This window comes from Chrysochloris asiatica, unplaced genomic scaffold (genome assembly GCF_000296735.1).
Source record: "Chrysochloris asiatica unplaced genomic scaffold, ChrAsi1.0 scaffold00007, whole genome shotgun sequence".
Classification (NCBI taxonomy): domain Eukaryota; kingdom Metazoa; phylum Chordata; class Mammalia; order Afrosoricida; family Chrysochloridae; genus Chrysochloris; species Chrysochloris asiatica.
The window spans coordinates 27,191,881-27,207,082 of NW_006408525.1; the positions used below are offsets into that span (position 1 = coordinate 27,191,881).

The window sequence follows — 15,202 nt, forward strand, 5'->3', positions numbered from 1 at the left end:
GTGACCCTGCACAGGGTTTCCAAGGCTGTAAATCTTTATGGGAGCAGAAAGTCTCATCTTTCTCCCACGGAACAGCTGGTAGTTTCGAACTTCTGACCCTGAGGTTCGCAGCCCGGTTCGTAACCACTATGCTATCAGAGCTCCTTATGGGTGTGTCCTATTGGTATTTAAAATACCGGTGGCACAGTCTCCACCATCACAACAAAACGGAGCCATCAAAGTATAACAAACTAAAAAACCACTCACTATGCTTTCCAGTGTAGAGAAGTTAAAGCAAATGGAAGAAATGAAGAAGTTAAAGAGCTGAGCAGAAAATGTCAAAGGGCAGCTAAAGAAGACAAAGTAATGTACTATAATGAAATGTGTGAAGACCTGGAGTTAGAAAACCACAAGGGAAGAAAACGTTCAGCATTTCTCAAGCTGAAAGAACTAAAGAAAAAATTCAATCTTCGACTGGTAAAATTGAAGGATTCTACAGGCAAAATATTGAAAGATGAATAAAACATCAAAAGATGGAAGAAATACACAGAGTCGTTGTACCAAAAAGAAGTGGTTGATGTTCAACCATTTCAAGAGAGAGCACACGATTAAAAGCCAATAGCACTGAAGGAATAAGTCCAAGGTACACTGAAGTATTGGCATAGAACAAGGCTCAACAAATTGATGAAATACAAATTGAAATCTTTCAACAAACTGATGCAGTACTGGAGGCACTCACTCATCTAAGCTAAGAAATTTGCCAACTGATTGAAAGAGATTCATATTTGTGCCCATTCCAAGGAGAGGTGACCCAACAGAATGTGGAAATCATCAAACAATAGCACATGCAAGTAAAATTTTGCTACAGATGATTTTTAAATGGCTGCAACAGTGCATAGACAGTGAACTGCCATAATTCAAGCCAGATTCAGACAAGGACATGGAATGAAGGATATCATTACTGACATCAGATGAATCTTGACTGAAACAAAATACCAGAAAGATGGTTACCTGTATTTTATTGACTATGCAAAGGCTTTGACAATGTGGATCATGAAAAGCTATGTACAATATTTTGGAGAATGCGTATTCCTGAACACTTAATTGAGCTCATGTAATCAGACCAAGAGGTAGTTGTTCAAACAGAACTAGGGGATACCAAATGGTTTTAAATCAGGAAAGGTGTGGGCCAGGACTGTATTCTTTCACCATACTTATAAAATCTGCATGGTGAGCAAATAATCTGAGAAACTGAATTATATGAAGAAGAGCATGGCATCAGGATTAGAGGAAGGCTTATTATCAACCTGTAATATGCAGATGATACAACCTTGCTTGCTGAAAGTGAAGAGGACTTAAAAAATACTTACTGATGAACATCAAAGACCTCAGCCTTTAGTATGGATTGCACTTCAATTGAAAGAAAACAAAAATCCTCACCCCTGGATCAATAAATAACATCATGATAAATGGAAAAAATATTTAAATCTTCAAAGACTTCATTTTGTTTGGATCCTCTATCAACACTCATGAAAGCAGCAGTAAAGAAATCAAATGACGTATTGTATTAGGCAAATCTGCTGCACAGGATCTCTTTATAGTGTTTAAGAGCAAACTGTCAGTTGAGGACTAAGGTTCACCTGACCCAAGCCATTGCATTTTCAGTAGCCTCATATGCATGTGAAAGTTGAACAATGAATAAGAAAGACCATAGAGGAATTGATGCATTTGAGGTATCGTGTTGGAGAAGAATGTGAAAGTTGAACAGTGAATAAGAAAGACCATAGAGGAATTGGTGCATTTGAGGTATCGTGTTGGAGAAGAATATTAAAAGTACCATGGGCTGCTAGAACAAACCAATTTGTATTAGAAGTACAGCCAGAATACTCCTTAAAAACGAGGATGGTGAGACTGTCTCTCATACCTTGGGCATGCTATTAAGAGAGCCAAGTCCCTGGAGAAGGACATAATGCTTGGTAAAGTGGAGGGTCAGCAAAAAAGAAGACCCCCAATGAGCTCAGGCTTAACAACGCTTGTGAGAATGGCGAAGGACCCGGCAGTGTTTCCTTGCGTTGTGCATAAGGTCGCTATGAGTTGGAACTTGACTCAGCTCCTAACAACAACAGTGACCCTCATGTTAGAGGGCCTCTGTCAGAGGGTCTGTGGGAGCCAACATCCTTTTGCCGTTGGTTTGTTTGGATTACACAGTATTTTTCCAAATGTTCAATGTGTTGACATATTTAAAAATCAAGACATTTTATATTAAATATCCAGATTTCCAAGTTGTCTAGAAAAAGATCTGACACGATGAGTTGGAGCCTAGTAACTGCTGCAAACTCTAGTTGTCTAGCCTTCCCCAGCGCCCACCCACCCCATGACATCACACTTGATTGTGTTCACTCATCTTACCGGCCTGTACCTGAACGTGTTGGAGTTCAAAACCTTCGTCTCCCTCACAACTTACCCCTACACCTAAGCTAAAAACAAAAAACTTCAATAAATAAATTGAAACAAGAAGAGAAGTTAACTGTTTTAGAGGACACAGTTCATATATCCTGGGAAGACTCTCCCCCACATAATTTGTATGACACAAAGGACACTCTCTGGTACCTGAGTTCCTCAGGGTCCCCGGAGCCAGAGTCAGTCTCCCCTGAACCATTCATGCTGATGTCCTTGGCACATTCTTTCTTTATACGATCTCATCTGAATGATATGATTAAGGCTTTGATTCTATTATTTCTGTCTATTAAATCATCAAAATGCTGCCCTAAGTTTTTCTACAAAGAAGGGGAGTAGTAGGTAGGTGACTGGGTGGGTATGTTTGTATTGTGGAAGGGTGTTGTGTTTGGGGGCTAACATTTAAACGCCCTATAAGCAACTGCAGCCTATCCCATTTGAAAAAAAAAAAAAAAAAAATCCCGTATCTAGCAGCGAGAGCTGCAACAGAGCAAAGACGAACTGTACCTAAGTACAAAGAGCGCACGCGCGCTCGAAGCTCCGCCGTTTTTCTCGGCAGCCCAGGAAACTCCCACCCACAGTACACAGGCGTCAAGATGGACAAAGCCTCCCTCCCTTACACCCTCTTGGCGAGTCCAAACGACGCCCACCAACAACGCAGAGTTACTGCGCAAGCGCTCTCCGGCATACACTAACCCCGGACCAATTGAAAGTGGCGACGCCTAGGCATTTGGGAGGACGACGCCATGGGTGGAGCCAGGACGTGAGGACAGCGCGCTGGCGTCACAGGGGAGCTTATATAAATGACTGCAGGCTCCGCCCCCGCGCCCCTCCGCCCCCGTCCCTGAGCCGCAGGCCGGGTTTCTGTCGGCTACCGCTGGAATCTCTTGTTTCCCCACTATCCATTTCCCCCGACCGCTTTCTCCGCTGCTGTCTTCTGCAGGCCGTTTCCACCGAGGAAAAGGAATCATATCGTATGCCCGCTATTCAAAACCTCCACTCTTTTCGGTAAGCCACAGGCCCGGGTGGGAGAGGCACACCGGGCCTGCAGATGGCCTGGAAAGCTGCCAGATTTCCGGGGTTTTATAAACTTGACGGAGGGACGATGTCTGGGTTCGGGATCGAGGCCTGGATCCTGGAGCTGGACCTGACGCCCCAGGTGATGGCTCTCCGGGCCTCCTAGAGCCACACCCACTCCCTCCCGTTACGTCACGCTCCGTTGTCAGGGAGCTGGGAAGGTATGGAGGTTCTAGCCTTAGAACCTTAGAAACGCAAGCGCCAGTGGGAGTGGGAAGCTCGGCCCCTATTCGGTGCAACAGCAGGTGGCCTCCCGGACTGACACGTTCGTGGAGAGCCAAGCAAGGACACCTAATCTGATCCTAGATGTGAGATTCCAGTGTATGTAGATTCTGCACTAGCAAAAGGTCCAGTGGGAGGGTGGCACACATCTGAGCCACAAGGACTCTAAAGGAACGTGCTCTTTCTTCCCAGACTCCTTTGCTAATACAAGTAAGGGTGATGACCTGCTTCCTGCTGGGACTGAGGATTATATCCATATAAGAATTCGACAGAAACGGCAGGAAGACGTTACTACTGTCCAAGGAATCGCTGGTGATTACAATAAAAACAAACTAGTGAAGGTGTTTAAGAAGGTAGGTCTTAAATAGTTTGAAGGAAAATCCCATTGATTTTACCCACTAACTATATTGCATTGTCCCCAGCGGGTCAGAAACCTGTTGCCATGCACTTGATTCCAACTCATAGCTACCACGCAGGACAGAGTAGAACTGCCCCATAGGGTTTCCAAGGCTGAAATCTTAACAGAAGCAGACTGCCACATATTTCATTTGGTGCTTAAAATCTGCACTGCCAGGGTTCCTTGTTGTTACTTTGTGCCATTGAGTTGGTTCTGACTCTCAGCAACCATGTATAAGGTTTGCGAGAGTGGCTGCTGGACTTGGCATCCGGTATATGGAGAAGTAAATCAGCTACAGGGTGACCAGCTCAAGACCATATGCCAGTTCCTTGTAGAGGTAAGAGTCACTTGGTGATCTATATGTGTGCAAATGGCAGATCCTACTTACTCAAGTTTCTGCTGGGGACATAGATGGGAGTTTGGGGAGCTTTTTGATTTGGTAAGTGTAGGCAAAACAACAGTTGAGTTAAAAAAAAAAAAAAGGTGGGGGTAGAATGGGAGAAAATGTAGAACAAACTCAAAATTATAAAAAAAAATTTTTTTTAAAGACCAAATTCACTGGTCAGAAAGAGACTGGAAGAACCTAAGACTATGGATCTCCATCACCCTTCAGATCTGGAATGGAACTTATTTTCATGGCCCAATATTCAGCCAAGTGATAGATAAGTCTGTAGGGAACAGCACTAGTAAGGTATGCTCACCATGGAATGGTCAACCATTCAAAATCCAAAGGGCACAGACCTAAGGAGAAAGTGGACGCAGGTGGGATGGAAATAAGAACCCCAGAGAAGATGTGGGATAACGGTTGTTACGTGGAAGGGATTGCAGTCATTGAGATGAAACATTGCCTAATCTGTTGAATGTCAAACTGATGTTCTGTTCTGTAAACCTTCGTTGAATTCAGAATAAAAAGTTTCAACAACAGGAACAAAATCAAACAGAAGTGACCGATCGGCCTGTAAGTTTATTGTGTGTGTGGCTCCATTGTAAAGATGTAAATTAAATGACACATGGACAGATACTAAAGGATGTAAGATTGCTCATGAGTTTCAGTGATTTGTGAGGACATTAGACTTTAAAAAAACACTAAATTTCCTAAGTACTGAAATCAGCTCTTAATAATAGTTGAAGAGGCTTTTCCTCATCCTCGCAGGCCCTATTTCAACATGTATGCAAGTGAAACTTGGACACAGGATGTTCCAAGGGATGATTCTTAATGGTGTTCCCCCAGTTAGGAAACACTGTGCTCATGGTGATGGAGGTATGCATCTTACTACTTGGCTCTTGGATTGTTGGCATCAAAAACAATTAACTCTCCTTAAAACTATGCCCTTTTGTCATTACAGATTGGACTGGCTAAGGACAACTTGCTGAAGGTTCCTGAGTTTTTAAGTGCTTGTAACTCATTGAATCCAAGTGAAGATTTCATTGCAGTTAGTAGAAAATTGCCCTTCTGTCCCTTGTCATAAGTTTTTAAACTGTTACTTGTACAAGGGTAAGTAAAAAGAAACTATTGCTACTTGGGTTCTAGTTTATACATACACACGTTTATTCCAAAGTGCATGTAAACATGTCTGTGTGATCCAGTTCTCTTAGTAATACACTTGTCATAGTCTCTTTAGAGTTCCTTCCAAAAAAAGATACGTTTTGTGCCATGGAAAAAAGCAATCTTGAGATCAGGGCAAATATCAAATTTTTAACAAAACTCAAATGGACATCTTCCCAAATCATTGAAGCTTTGCACCAAGTTTATGGGAATGCTACCCCACATAAAACAACAATTTTTAGATGGATCAAGCGATTTAAGGAAGGTCGGGAAGACCTCAAAGATGAACCAAGAGAAGGAAGACCATTAACCTCAACAAATGAAGAAACTGTGGCTGAAGTCCAAAAACTAGTGGAAGAGGATCATCGAATTACCATTGATGCAATCGCTACTGAAGTTGGGATCTCACATGGCTCGGCATTTTCTATTTTAAACGTACATCTTGGCCGCAGCAAGCTTTCAGCTGGATGGGTCCCAAAAACATTGCGCAGAAATCAGCTAAGTCAAAGAGCTGGACTCTCCATCAACCTTTCAAACAAGACTGAAGCTAATGAAGAAGATTTTGTGGAACAAATTGTGACCGGGGATGACTCTTGGGTTTACCAGTGTGATCCAGAGAGTAAGGTCTCACCAAAGTAGTAGCTTACAGGGGGATCTGAGGAAAAGAGGTCAGCTCAGAAGGTAATGGTGACTGTTTTGAGGGGGATTCCAAAGGGAAACTTGACAGATTTTCTCAAAGGGCATGCATGGGGGTTTATGAAGATGTTTTAAGAAAAACTGCATTGGTGAGGAAAAAGCCAGGAAAATTGCACCAAGAAATTTTTTTTTTTCATCACGACAATGTGCTTGCTCATTCTTCAAGGGTAGCAAGGACTCTGCTGAAGAACTGCGTTTGAAAAACCTTACTCCATCCACCATGTAACCCTGATCTTGCCCCTTCTTCTCCCAAAACTCAACACTGAGAAGGAACATGCTTTAACTCCCTCAAGAATACCAAAACTGTCATTTTGATGTGTACATTGAAGAACGCCGAAGTCTTTAGGGATGAGAGAGAGATGGAAACACCGCCTTCAAAATTGTATAGACGTGGATGTAGGACATGTCAAGAAATGATAGCTTCACATTTTGATATTTTTGTTTAATAAAGGTTTCTTTGGTTTTTTAGCAATATTTTGACTTATACGGTATTATCTCATTTAGTCTTCACAACAACCATGTAAGATTGGCATCAGTATTGCTGTTAAATAAATGAGTACACTGAAACATCAGATGTCTTAGTAACTTACTCGAGGTGACGTGGTTTATGAACTGTGAGTGGAGTTAGCAGAACTTGCATGTGTACAGTTGTTCAAGTAGGATATGTCCTGCTGTGACGCGTGGGCTAAAGCGCTGGACTGCAGAGCGGTTCAAGTTCACCAGCCGCTCCTTAGAAATCCTATACTGGGTCACTATGGGTCGAAGCCACCTCAACGGCACGTAACAACAATGTCCTATAAGCTGCTCCCCTTCAACCTCCATCCCCACATACATACCTTACAATGTGGATAGAAGGGTGCTGATGCCCACAAGAGGACCCGTGGTCAGAGTGGTAATTGACTTATCCAAGGTGCACACAGTCTTCCTTTGGAGACTATGAAGACCAAGCATTTAAGCTCCAGACCTTGTGCCTACCCTGGGATCCCAACCTGAGCTAGATCATCTCCCTGGAGCCCATCCCCTACTTCAGACTCTGGCACCCTTTTAGCTCTGGTGTCCATGGCATTGACATGGGTGATTCATTTGCCCACCCTTAACTGCTCTTCTCCAGTAGATAGTGTGTTTTGCCCCTATCTTCCCAGGGAAATTTAAGTTCTTGAGGGCAAGGATGGGCCTCGTGCTATTGAAACCTCCGTAGCATGGAGCATGTGCCACCGAGTTGGTTCTGACTCATAGCAACTCTATAAGGTTTCCAAGAAGTGGCTGATGAGTTTGAACTACTCACCTTGCTCGGCTTCTAGAAGGCTGTTATGAATGAGAAGATGGGTGAATGTGTAAATGGTTTGCCATGGTAAAGTGTCCGTGAAGAAGCAAAGGGTTTTCAGAGAAAGGACAAGTTGAAGGGAGGGAAAGTCAGGCCTATTATTCCGACTCTTAGAAATGAGTAAACAGCCTGGGATAATAGAAGGGGATTGAGCATATTTAATGCCCTGGTGTGACACTATAGGATAAGCACTGGCCCAAGGTCACTTTGAACTGCAACATGGGGGGTTCAGACTTGCCTGCTCCTCAGAAACCCTGCACAGGGTCGCAGTGAGTTGGAACCAATTTGACGGCATTTTTCACAACAATCCCTAATTAGGAGTCCTTGTGGCATGGTGGTTGAGCCCCCAGCTGCTAACCAAAAGGACTGCCGCATCTTCCATGGAGTAGCTGTGGGTTCAACCCTCCCCCATGTCTGTCAGTAACCAAGCGCTTAACCCATGCACCACCAACTCCTATAAAGATGGCTGTGAAGTGTCAGTCAATTCCAACTCAGTGATCCTGTATAGAGTTTCCAAGGAACAGCTGGTGAGTTTGAACTGCTGACTTTGTGATTCACAGTTTTGATCCTACAGTGCCACAGCCTAGGAAATCCTATGAGGCAGTCCTATAGGGTCACTGAATCAGAATTGACTCGGGGATAGTGTGTCATGTTTACAAAACAATCTTTTAAAGGTATGATATCCATTCTGTTTTAGCATTCTTTTTTAATAGAATGAAATAAGCAATTGCCTCGAGTCACTTATCAGCAAGAACTAACATTGGCTAGCAAGTAGCTTTCCTACAAGACCTTTGCCCTCAGCTCAGGTGAGGTTCATGCTGCCACCGGAACATGCCATGAGTGCACTTGGTCACACAGTGAATTAATGCCCTTTGTCTACCTTCTCTGCTTCACCAAACTTGGTGACCCATCCTTCAAGGCTTCCATAAAACCCAAGTCTCCCCTAATGCCTTATCTGGTCACCCCAACTCACTCATCTCTCCCTTTCCTTACAATCCCAAAGCCTACCCCACACTCAGTCGTGCTATTCCTGGTACTGTGTACGTGCCGGACAGGAGCCCCTTCAGAACTGTACCTGTTACTGTGTCCATCTGTCCCCACCCCTGTGTGACACTGGGTTTTCCAGATAGGTGGTGGTCCGTACACACTTGCTGACTGATTAACTGATGTGTGAATATGTGTGACCAAGAAAAATAAAAAAGGTCAGACCTTGCAATTAAAGTTTGTTTTACATAATTTTACAAATGAAGTTATGGAAACAGTAATGAAATAGTCAAACAACCTAACTTGGTATCTTTAGTCTGCCAATTCCTATTCCAGGACAAGGTTGAGTACCAGCTTGTACATTCGTTAGTGGGATAAAAGGTGGTGGGGGGAGGCAGTCCCTTAGTTAATGCAGGTGCTCTGGACAATTCGACAGACAGCTAGGTAGAAATGCACAAACACCTACAACCACACAGGGCTGTTTGTGCATGAGAAGAGGCTGAAGGCACTGTAAACTTTATGCCTTCCCAGAGTAGGCAGTGCATGTGGCTGACAGCATGCTAGCTCACCATCCTGCACAGCAAATCTTGCTCCAAAGCTGTGGAACATCAACAGTCCTTCCCCTCAGCCCTGGTTACTCCACGTTTCCACCAAGTGGGGATGCCATGCTGACTGCCCACCTTGATTTCCCAACCTTGGGCATTTGGGAGAAACTGGGAATTTGGGGCTTCGGGCTCCACAGAGCAGAGGTGCAGATCAGAGAGGGGGCCAAAAAAAAGGGCAGAGGTGAGAGCCACATGGACTGACCTCCCTTCTAGGCTCTTGTCCCAAAGCCAAGTGGATGCTCAGACGATGCCCAACTCTGAGGGTGCTGCTAACAGAATAGGGCCCAACAGTGACCTGACTTGTGATATAGCTGGTGAGTCCCCATTTCCCATTCCCCACTCAGAGCCCATGGACTCATTAACACCAACACTTGGCTATACACACCGCTCCATTTCAGTCATAACTAGCTGAGACAGTCAGTGGTCACATGACAGGCCAGTCGGGCTCAGGGTAGCATGGGATGCCAGAATTCTGCCCACGCACTTGTCTCCTGAGCTCTGAGATTGATATGCAGAGATTTCAAATACCTGCCACCTAGAGCAAGGCCAGACCTTTCCTGTGAACGTCCTGAACTCAGGCACAGGAGAAAGGAAGGGATGAGAAGAGTCTATGCCTCCACAGCCAGTCAGCACTGTGACCTGGGACAAGTCACTGCCTCTCTCTGGGTCTGTGTTAACTGTAGATAGAATAAGGCAGTGTGGACAGAGAAGCTCAGAGGCCATCAGACCAAACTTCTCGGGTCAGAGGGTTTCCAGGAACCTGACAGACCAGCACAGTTCAGTCAATGGAATCTGGACACCCTGAACTCAGCTCCACAACGATCTTTGCCCTTCCCCAAGTTTCAGTGTCCCTGCTGCCCATCACTTCAGTCCTATGTCCAGTGCCAGGGACTTGGAGTTGCCTACCATTCCTGCCTTTACCTCCCAGTTCACCCCAACTTTCCACCTCGAGGTGGGTGACTCTGACTGGCTGGTTAGTGTATGGTCCTCTCTGATTGGTCCTGAAACCTCCCACCCTCTTCTGAACTGTCCCCAGTGTGAGGCTTGAAGGTGAACAGCAGGGTGACAAGGACTATACAAGGACAGCTGAAGCTGGAGGAAGATAGAGCCAAGCCCTGGATCCAGGCAAGGCCACCAAGGAACCTTGGGAGCCTTTGCTTCTTGAGTTCTGGTGTGATGCTATCAGATCAGCACTGAACTGCTAACAACAAGGTCAGTGGTTCAAACCCACCAGCCACTCCTCGGAAACCCTGTACAGGTTACTGTGTAGATTACTATGAGCCAGAACTGAGTCCACAGCACTTATCAACAACATAGCGAGTAGCACAGGCTTGGATTAAAGCCAGCCCTTAGCTGGGCTGGGTCAGTGTTTGTGGTCATGGCCCAGGATCAGGGCCACCCCAGCTACCAGATATTCTAGATCATTCTGCCACATCCTTCCATTTATAGCCAGAGAAGACAGGCCACAATCTTACTGCAACTCCCCACCAAACACTCCACCATAAGAGAATAAACAGACCCGACCAGGGTTGAGTTTGCTATGCCAAGAGAACACACTTTATTGGGCAAATTTCCAGTAAAATATGATTGTATTTTGCATGGCGTAAAAGCACAGTGAAGTCCAGAAACACAATACAAGAAGGATTTGGGTAGAAAAACTTGCTGAGCAGGGAAAGGGTGGGGTCATTTAACAGCCAGGAGCCACAAGGTGTCCTTCCTGTGGTCCAGGCCTGCAGGGGGACTGTTTACAATGGGCAGGGCTGCACATGCTCGCGAGAAGAAATGACTTTACCATCTCGGATCTCCTCAGTGATGGTTCGGATCTGGGTACTGATTTGGGAAGCTGGGGTGCAGGGCATGCTCGTGGTGGCACAGGGCATGCTTGGCAGATAAGGAACTCTCAAAGTAGGCTTGCATTCCGTGGCACAGGGGTGGGCAGGAAGCCTGAGAAAATAACAATCATTTCAGGGTGCATTTGGCATTGAGGCATTGAACTGAGATTTGGGAAATCAATGGGGACAAATGGGTAAAAAACAAGAATGGCTTCCGATACCCCTTGCCATGGAGCCAATTCCAGCTCTTGCTGACCCCTGAGATCCCCAAGGGTGGGGCGCTAGAACTACAGTAATGAAGACTATCAACTTCCAGAGATGATGGCTGGAGGACCATTGTGTGTGTGTTGGCTTGGCTTGTCTAGAGATTATCAAAACCCAGATTAGAAAGATTCTCAAGAGGATTTTGAAGTCCACATGAAGATGGACTTCAGGAATGGATGCCCTTGCTGTGGCATTGAAGTTGGTCTAGATGAGCCCTTCCCCAAACCGGGTTCTCCAGTGCCCAGCATCCACTCACTTGCAGTCTTCACCCTCTAGCAGGCGGCGGTAGGTGGCGATCTCTGACTCCAGCCGGGCCTTGACATCCAGAAGGACCTGGTATTCGTGGTTCTGCCGCTCCAGGTCACAGCGAATCTCAGCCAGCTGAGCCTCCACATTGGTAATCAGGCCCTGCATCTGGGCCAGCTGGGAACTATAGCGGGCCTCCGTCTCGGCCAGGGTGGATTCCAGGGAATTCCGCTGCAGTGGGAAAGCGAAAGAGATGCCAAAGGGACCCCAGAAACCGACAGCCCTGGATAGCTGCACATATGGTTTGTGTAGTGCCCACCCCTAAGGGTCCCATGCTGAGCCTGGGAGTCACCCACCATGCTGTGCTGGGCCTGCAGCTCGATCTCCAGGGCATTGACTGTGCGTCTCAGCTCGATGATCTCCGTCTGGCAGGATTGCAGCTGCTCTGAGCTGGACACCACCTGCTGGTTCAGCTCCTCCGTCTGAAGCACATGGTAGGAAGCAGAGGACAGTCAGATGAAGTAAGACCTCTGTACAGGTTAGCCCCACCCCAGGAGCCTGTGGCTCAGCCTCACCTGGGTGTTGAACCAGGTCTCCACGTCCCTGCGGTTGTTCTCCACCAGCACCTCGTACTGGCATCTCATATCATCCAGGATCTTGTTGAGATCTACTGGTGGGGCAGCGTCCACCTCCACATTCAGTCGGTCCCCAAGTTGGCAGCGGAGTGTATTGACTTCCTGCAGAGAGGAGACAAGTGAGTGCAGAGGATAAGGGATGCTAGATACGGGGTTCAACTGAGCTGAGTTCAAACCCTCTTCCCTCAGTTGTTGTCGCTGAGTGCCATCGAGTCTGTTCCAACTCATAGCAACCCTGTCTAGGGTTTCCAAGGAGCGACTGGTGAGTTTGAACTGCCGACCTTGCAGTTCAAACTGACCTTGTGGTCTAGTGCATTATCCTGCAGTGCCACACCAGGACCCTCAGTTACCAGCTGTGTAACATTAGACAGGATAGTTAACTCCTCAGTCTCCTCGTGAGCCTATGCCTTCTACCTCCTGGGAATGTGAGGACGTCAAACAAGATCATATAAAACACCAGACAAACAGAATTATTATTAAACCCAGTGGCCCAAATGCAGATGTACTACCACGGGCAAGTACCTTAACCATTCTGAGTCTCAGTTTCTTCAACAATCATCCTGATTGTTGTCAGGATGAAATGAGATATGAAATGAAATGCTAAGCAACCCATGTGGCTCCTGGCACACAGATACCCATCCATAAATGCCACCTGCTCTTATTCTGGAACTAGGTGTCTTTATTGTTATGCCCAGGAACCAGCGGTGGCTCTCTAAGCTGGAGCGGGGCTTTTGCACCAGCCTCACCTCCTCGTGGTTCTTCTTGAGACACAGCAGCTCCTCCTTCAGAGACTCCACCTGCATCTCCAGGTCAGCCTTGCACAGGGTCAGCTCATCCAGGATCCTGCGTAGGCCATTGATGTCGGCCTCCACCAGCTGCCGCATGGACAGCTCTGTCTCATACCTACACACATAGGAAGAAGGATTGTGCCAAGTCTGTATCAAAGGAAGCCCACAAAGACAAGGACAAGGGACTTCCAGTCAGGTAGGTGTAGGGAGCTGAGTCTGCCCTTGTTCTTGCCCTAGTGCCAGATCCCCTGTTTACCACTCCACCTGACCTGACTTCACATCACCACCTCCCCAGCTCCCCAAGGCAAGAAACAAAGGTGAAGCCACAGTACAGCAAACCTTTCCGGGTCAGGCCAACTCACTTGGTCCGGAAGTCATCAGCAGCCAGCTTGGCATTGTCAATTTGCAGGACCAGCCTGGTATTGTCAGCCCTGGTCAGCAGGACCTGGAGAACGAGAGATTCCCAGTGAGCTGGAGAAGGCCCAGCAATGGGGCATGTATGAGGAGGAAATAAATATTCCAGCACCCAGAGGTCACGCTTCCAAGTACAACCAACAATCTCCTGCGTTTCCAACCTTGATCCCTGACCCAAGAGGAGGGAGCGTGGACCCCAGGACAGGGACATCACAAATCATCAGTCCTAGAATCTGCAACCTCCAGAGTGGCACGGGGTGAGGGAGAAAGAACCAGGCAGGCCTGGATTCAGGCTCTGCATCCAAAACTTACAGCTGTATAACCTAGGGCAAGTCACTGAAGCTCTCCCTAATTCAACTTCTGCATCTGCTAAATGGGCCTAGTAATACCCCCACAGTGAAGAATAAATAAGCTAACAGACAGGAAAGCATCAGAGCCAAGGCTTGTATCCAGTAGGGGACTGGTAAATATAACTTCCCTTCCTATAGCTGAGGCCAAGAGCAGAAGTGAGCGATGGCTAGCAACAAGTTAACAAGCAAGAAACTAGCAGAGAGTCTGGGTCCCCCAGAAAAGTAAGACTCTAGAGAGAAAACCTTGCTCTGCTGGGAGAATTCCCTAAAAGTTGCAGTCCCATCTAGGAAAAGCTTGTAATGAGACAGACTCTACTCAGAGGAGTAGATTGCCCAATTGAATAGCCCAGCTGGTGAGGACCCAGGTCCCCATCACCTTCTGCTGCAGATCCTCGATGGTCTTGAAGTAGGATTGGTAGTCCGGGCAGATGTATGGGATCTGAGACTCATACCACTCACGGATGCGACCCTCCAGCTCTGCATTCTCCCGCTCCAGCTGGCGCACCTTCTCCAGGTAGTTGGCCAGGCGGTCATTCAGGAACTGCATGGTCTCCTTCTCACTGCCATTGAAGGAGCCCTCACAGAACCAGCCCCCAGTCCCAGCATAGCCAGAGTGGTAGCCCCCAGAAGACAGGTAGGAACCAGGCAAGCAGCTCCCAAGACCGGAAAGGCCCAGCCTAACAGAAGAGACAGACCCTGCAACCCCAGCCAGACTGGGGACCCTGCAAGAGCCCACAGAACGAATGGAGGACATCCGAGAGATGCCACCCGCAGGACCACAAAGGCCTTTGAAAGACCCAGCGGAGAAGGTAGGAGTACAGATCTGGGTGGCCATAATGCTAGCAGAGGAAGGCAGCCGCTTAGCAAGGAGCTCAGGGTCTGGATTCTTCAGGCCTCTCTTGGGAGTTTATATACACTGTCCATGGGGTGGTGGCATGTGACACATCTTTAACTCTTGGGAAAACCTGTTCTTAGTCTAAAAAGCTAATCTCATTAGAATGTGATTTTTTTTTTTTTTTTTTTTTTTTTGCTACCCATCTAGAATTCCTTGCCTTGTTAAAAAAAAAAAAAGTTGGATTTGGTTTGCTAAGTCAGGACTCTCTGCTGTTGTCATTCTTAGCAGAATATGATTTTTATTGCCACTTCAAAGAGTCTTTACATCAGATCCCATAAATCGGGAGCGGCCTTACAAGTGACATTTAGCTCCTCTTCTCTCTGCCTGCCCCCACCCCAGTCTGCCCATTTGTCATCCCATCCACTACCCCATAGCTGCTCATGTATGCCTGAACCACTGGGATGGCAAGGGAACTAAAATTCATGGAGCATCAGGTTTGTGCCAGGCTCATAGTTATTTACCCTTGGAGATGGCTATTAGCTCTACTCTAC

The 15,202-nt window shown here is 46.6% G+C and overlaps 1 protein-coding gene across 1 annotated transcript; it reads right to left on the reverse strand.

The window, feature by feature from the left end:
• Positions 1 to 11,032: 11,032 nt before the first annotated feature.
• On the reverse strand, positions 11,033 to 14,651 carry KRT36 (keratin 36). Its single transcript, XM_006833692.1, has 7 exons — positions 14,193 to 14,651; positions 13,415 to 13,497; positions 13,011 to 13,167; positions 12,205 to 12,366; positions 11,986 to 12,111; positions 11,640 to 11,860; positions 11,033 to 11,231 (listed from the first exon to the last, which is right to left on the reverse strand). The coding sequence occupies exons 1-7, from the start codon at positions 14,649 to 14,651 to the stop codon at positions 11,033 to 11,035; spliced, it is 1,407 nt and encodes a 468-aa protein (XP_006833755.1).
• Between the last annotated feature and the right edge of the window lie 551 nt (positions 14,652 to 15,202).

What these genes read in the sequence shown, in the direction of transcription:
- KRT36 (XM_006833692.1), bottom strand. Translation starts at nt 14,651, where the DNA reads ATGGCCACCCAGATCTGTACTCCTACCTTCTCCGCTGGGTCTTTCAAA. An exon ending in GCTGATGACTTCCGGACCAA is followed by an intron (nt 13,168 to 13,414) that starts GTGAGTTGGCCT and finishes CTATGTGTGTAG; the next exon opens with GTATGAGACAGAGCTGTCCA. An exon ending in CTAGAGGGTGAAGACTGCAA is followed by an intron (nt 11,232 to 11,639) that starts GTGAGTGGATGC and finishes TTATTTTCTCAG; the next exon opens with GCTTCCTGCCCACCCCTGTG.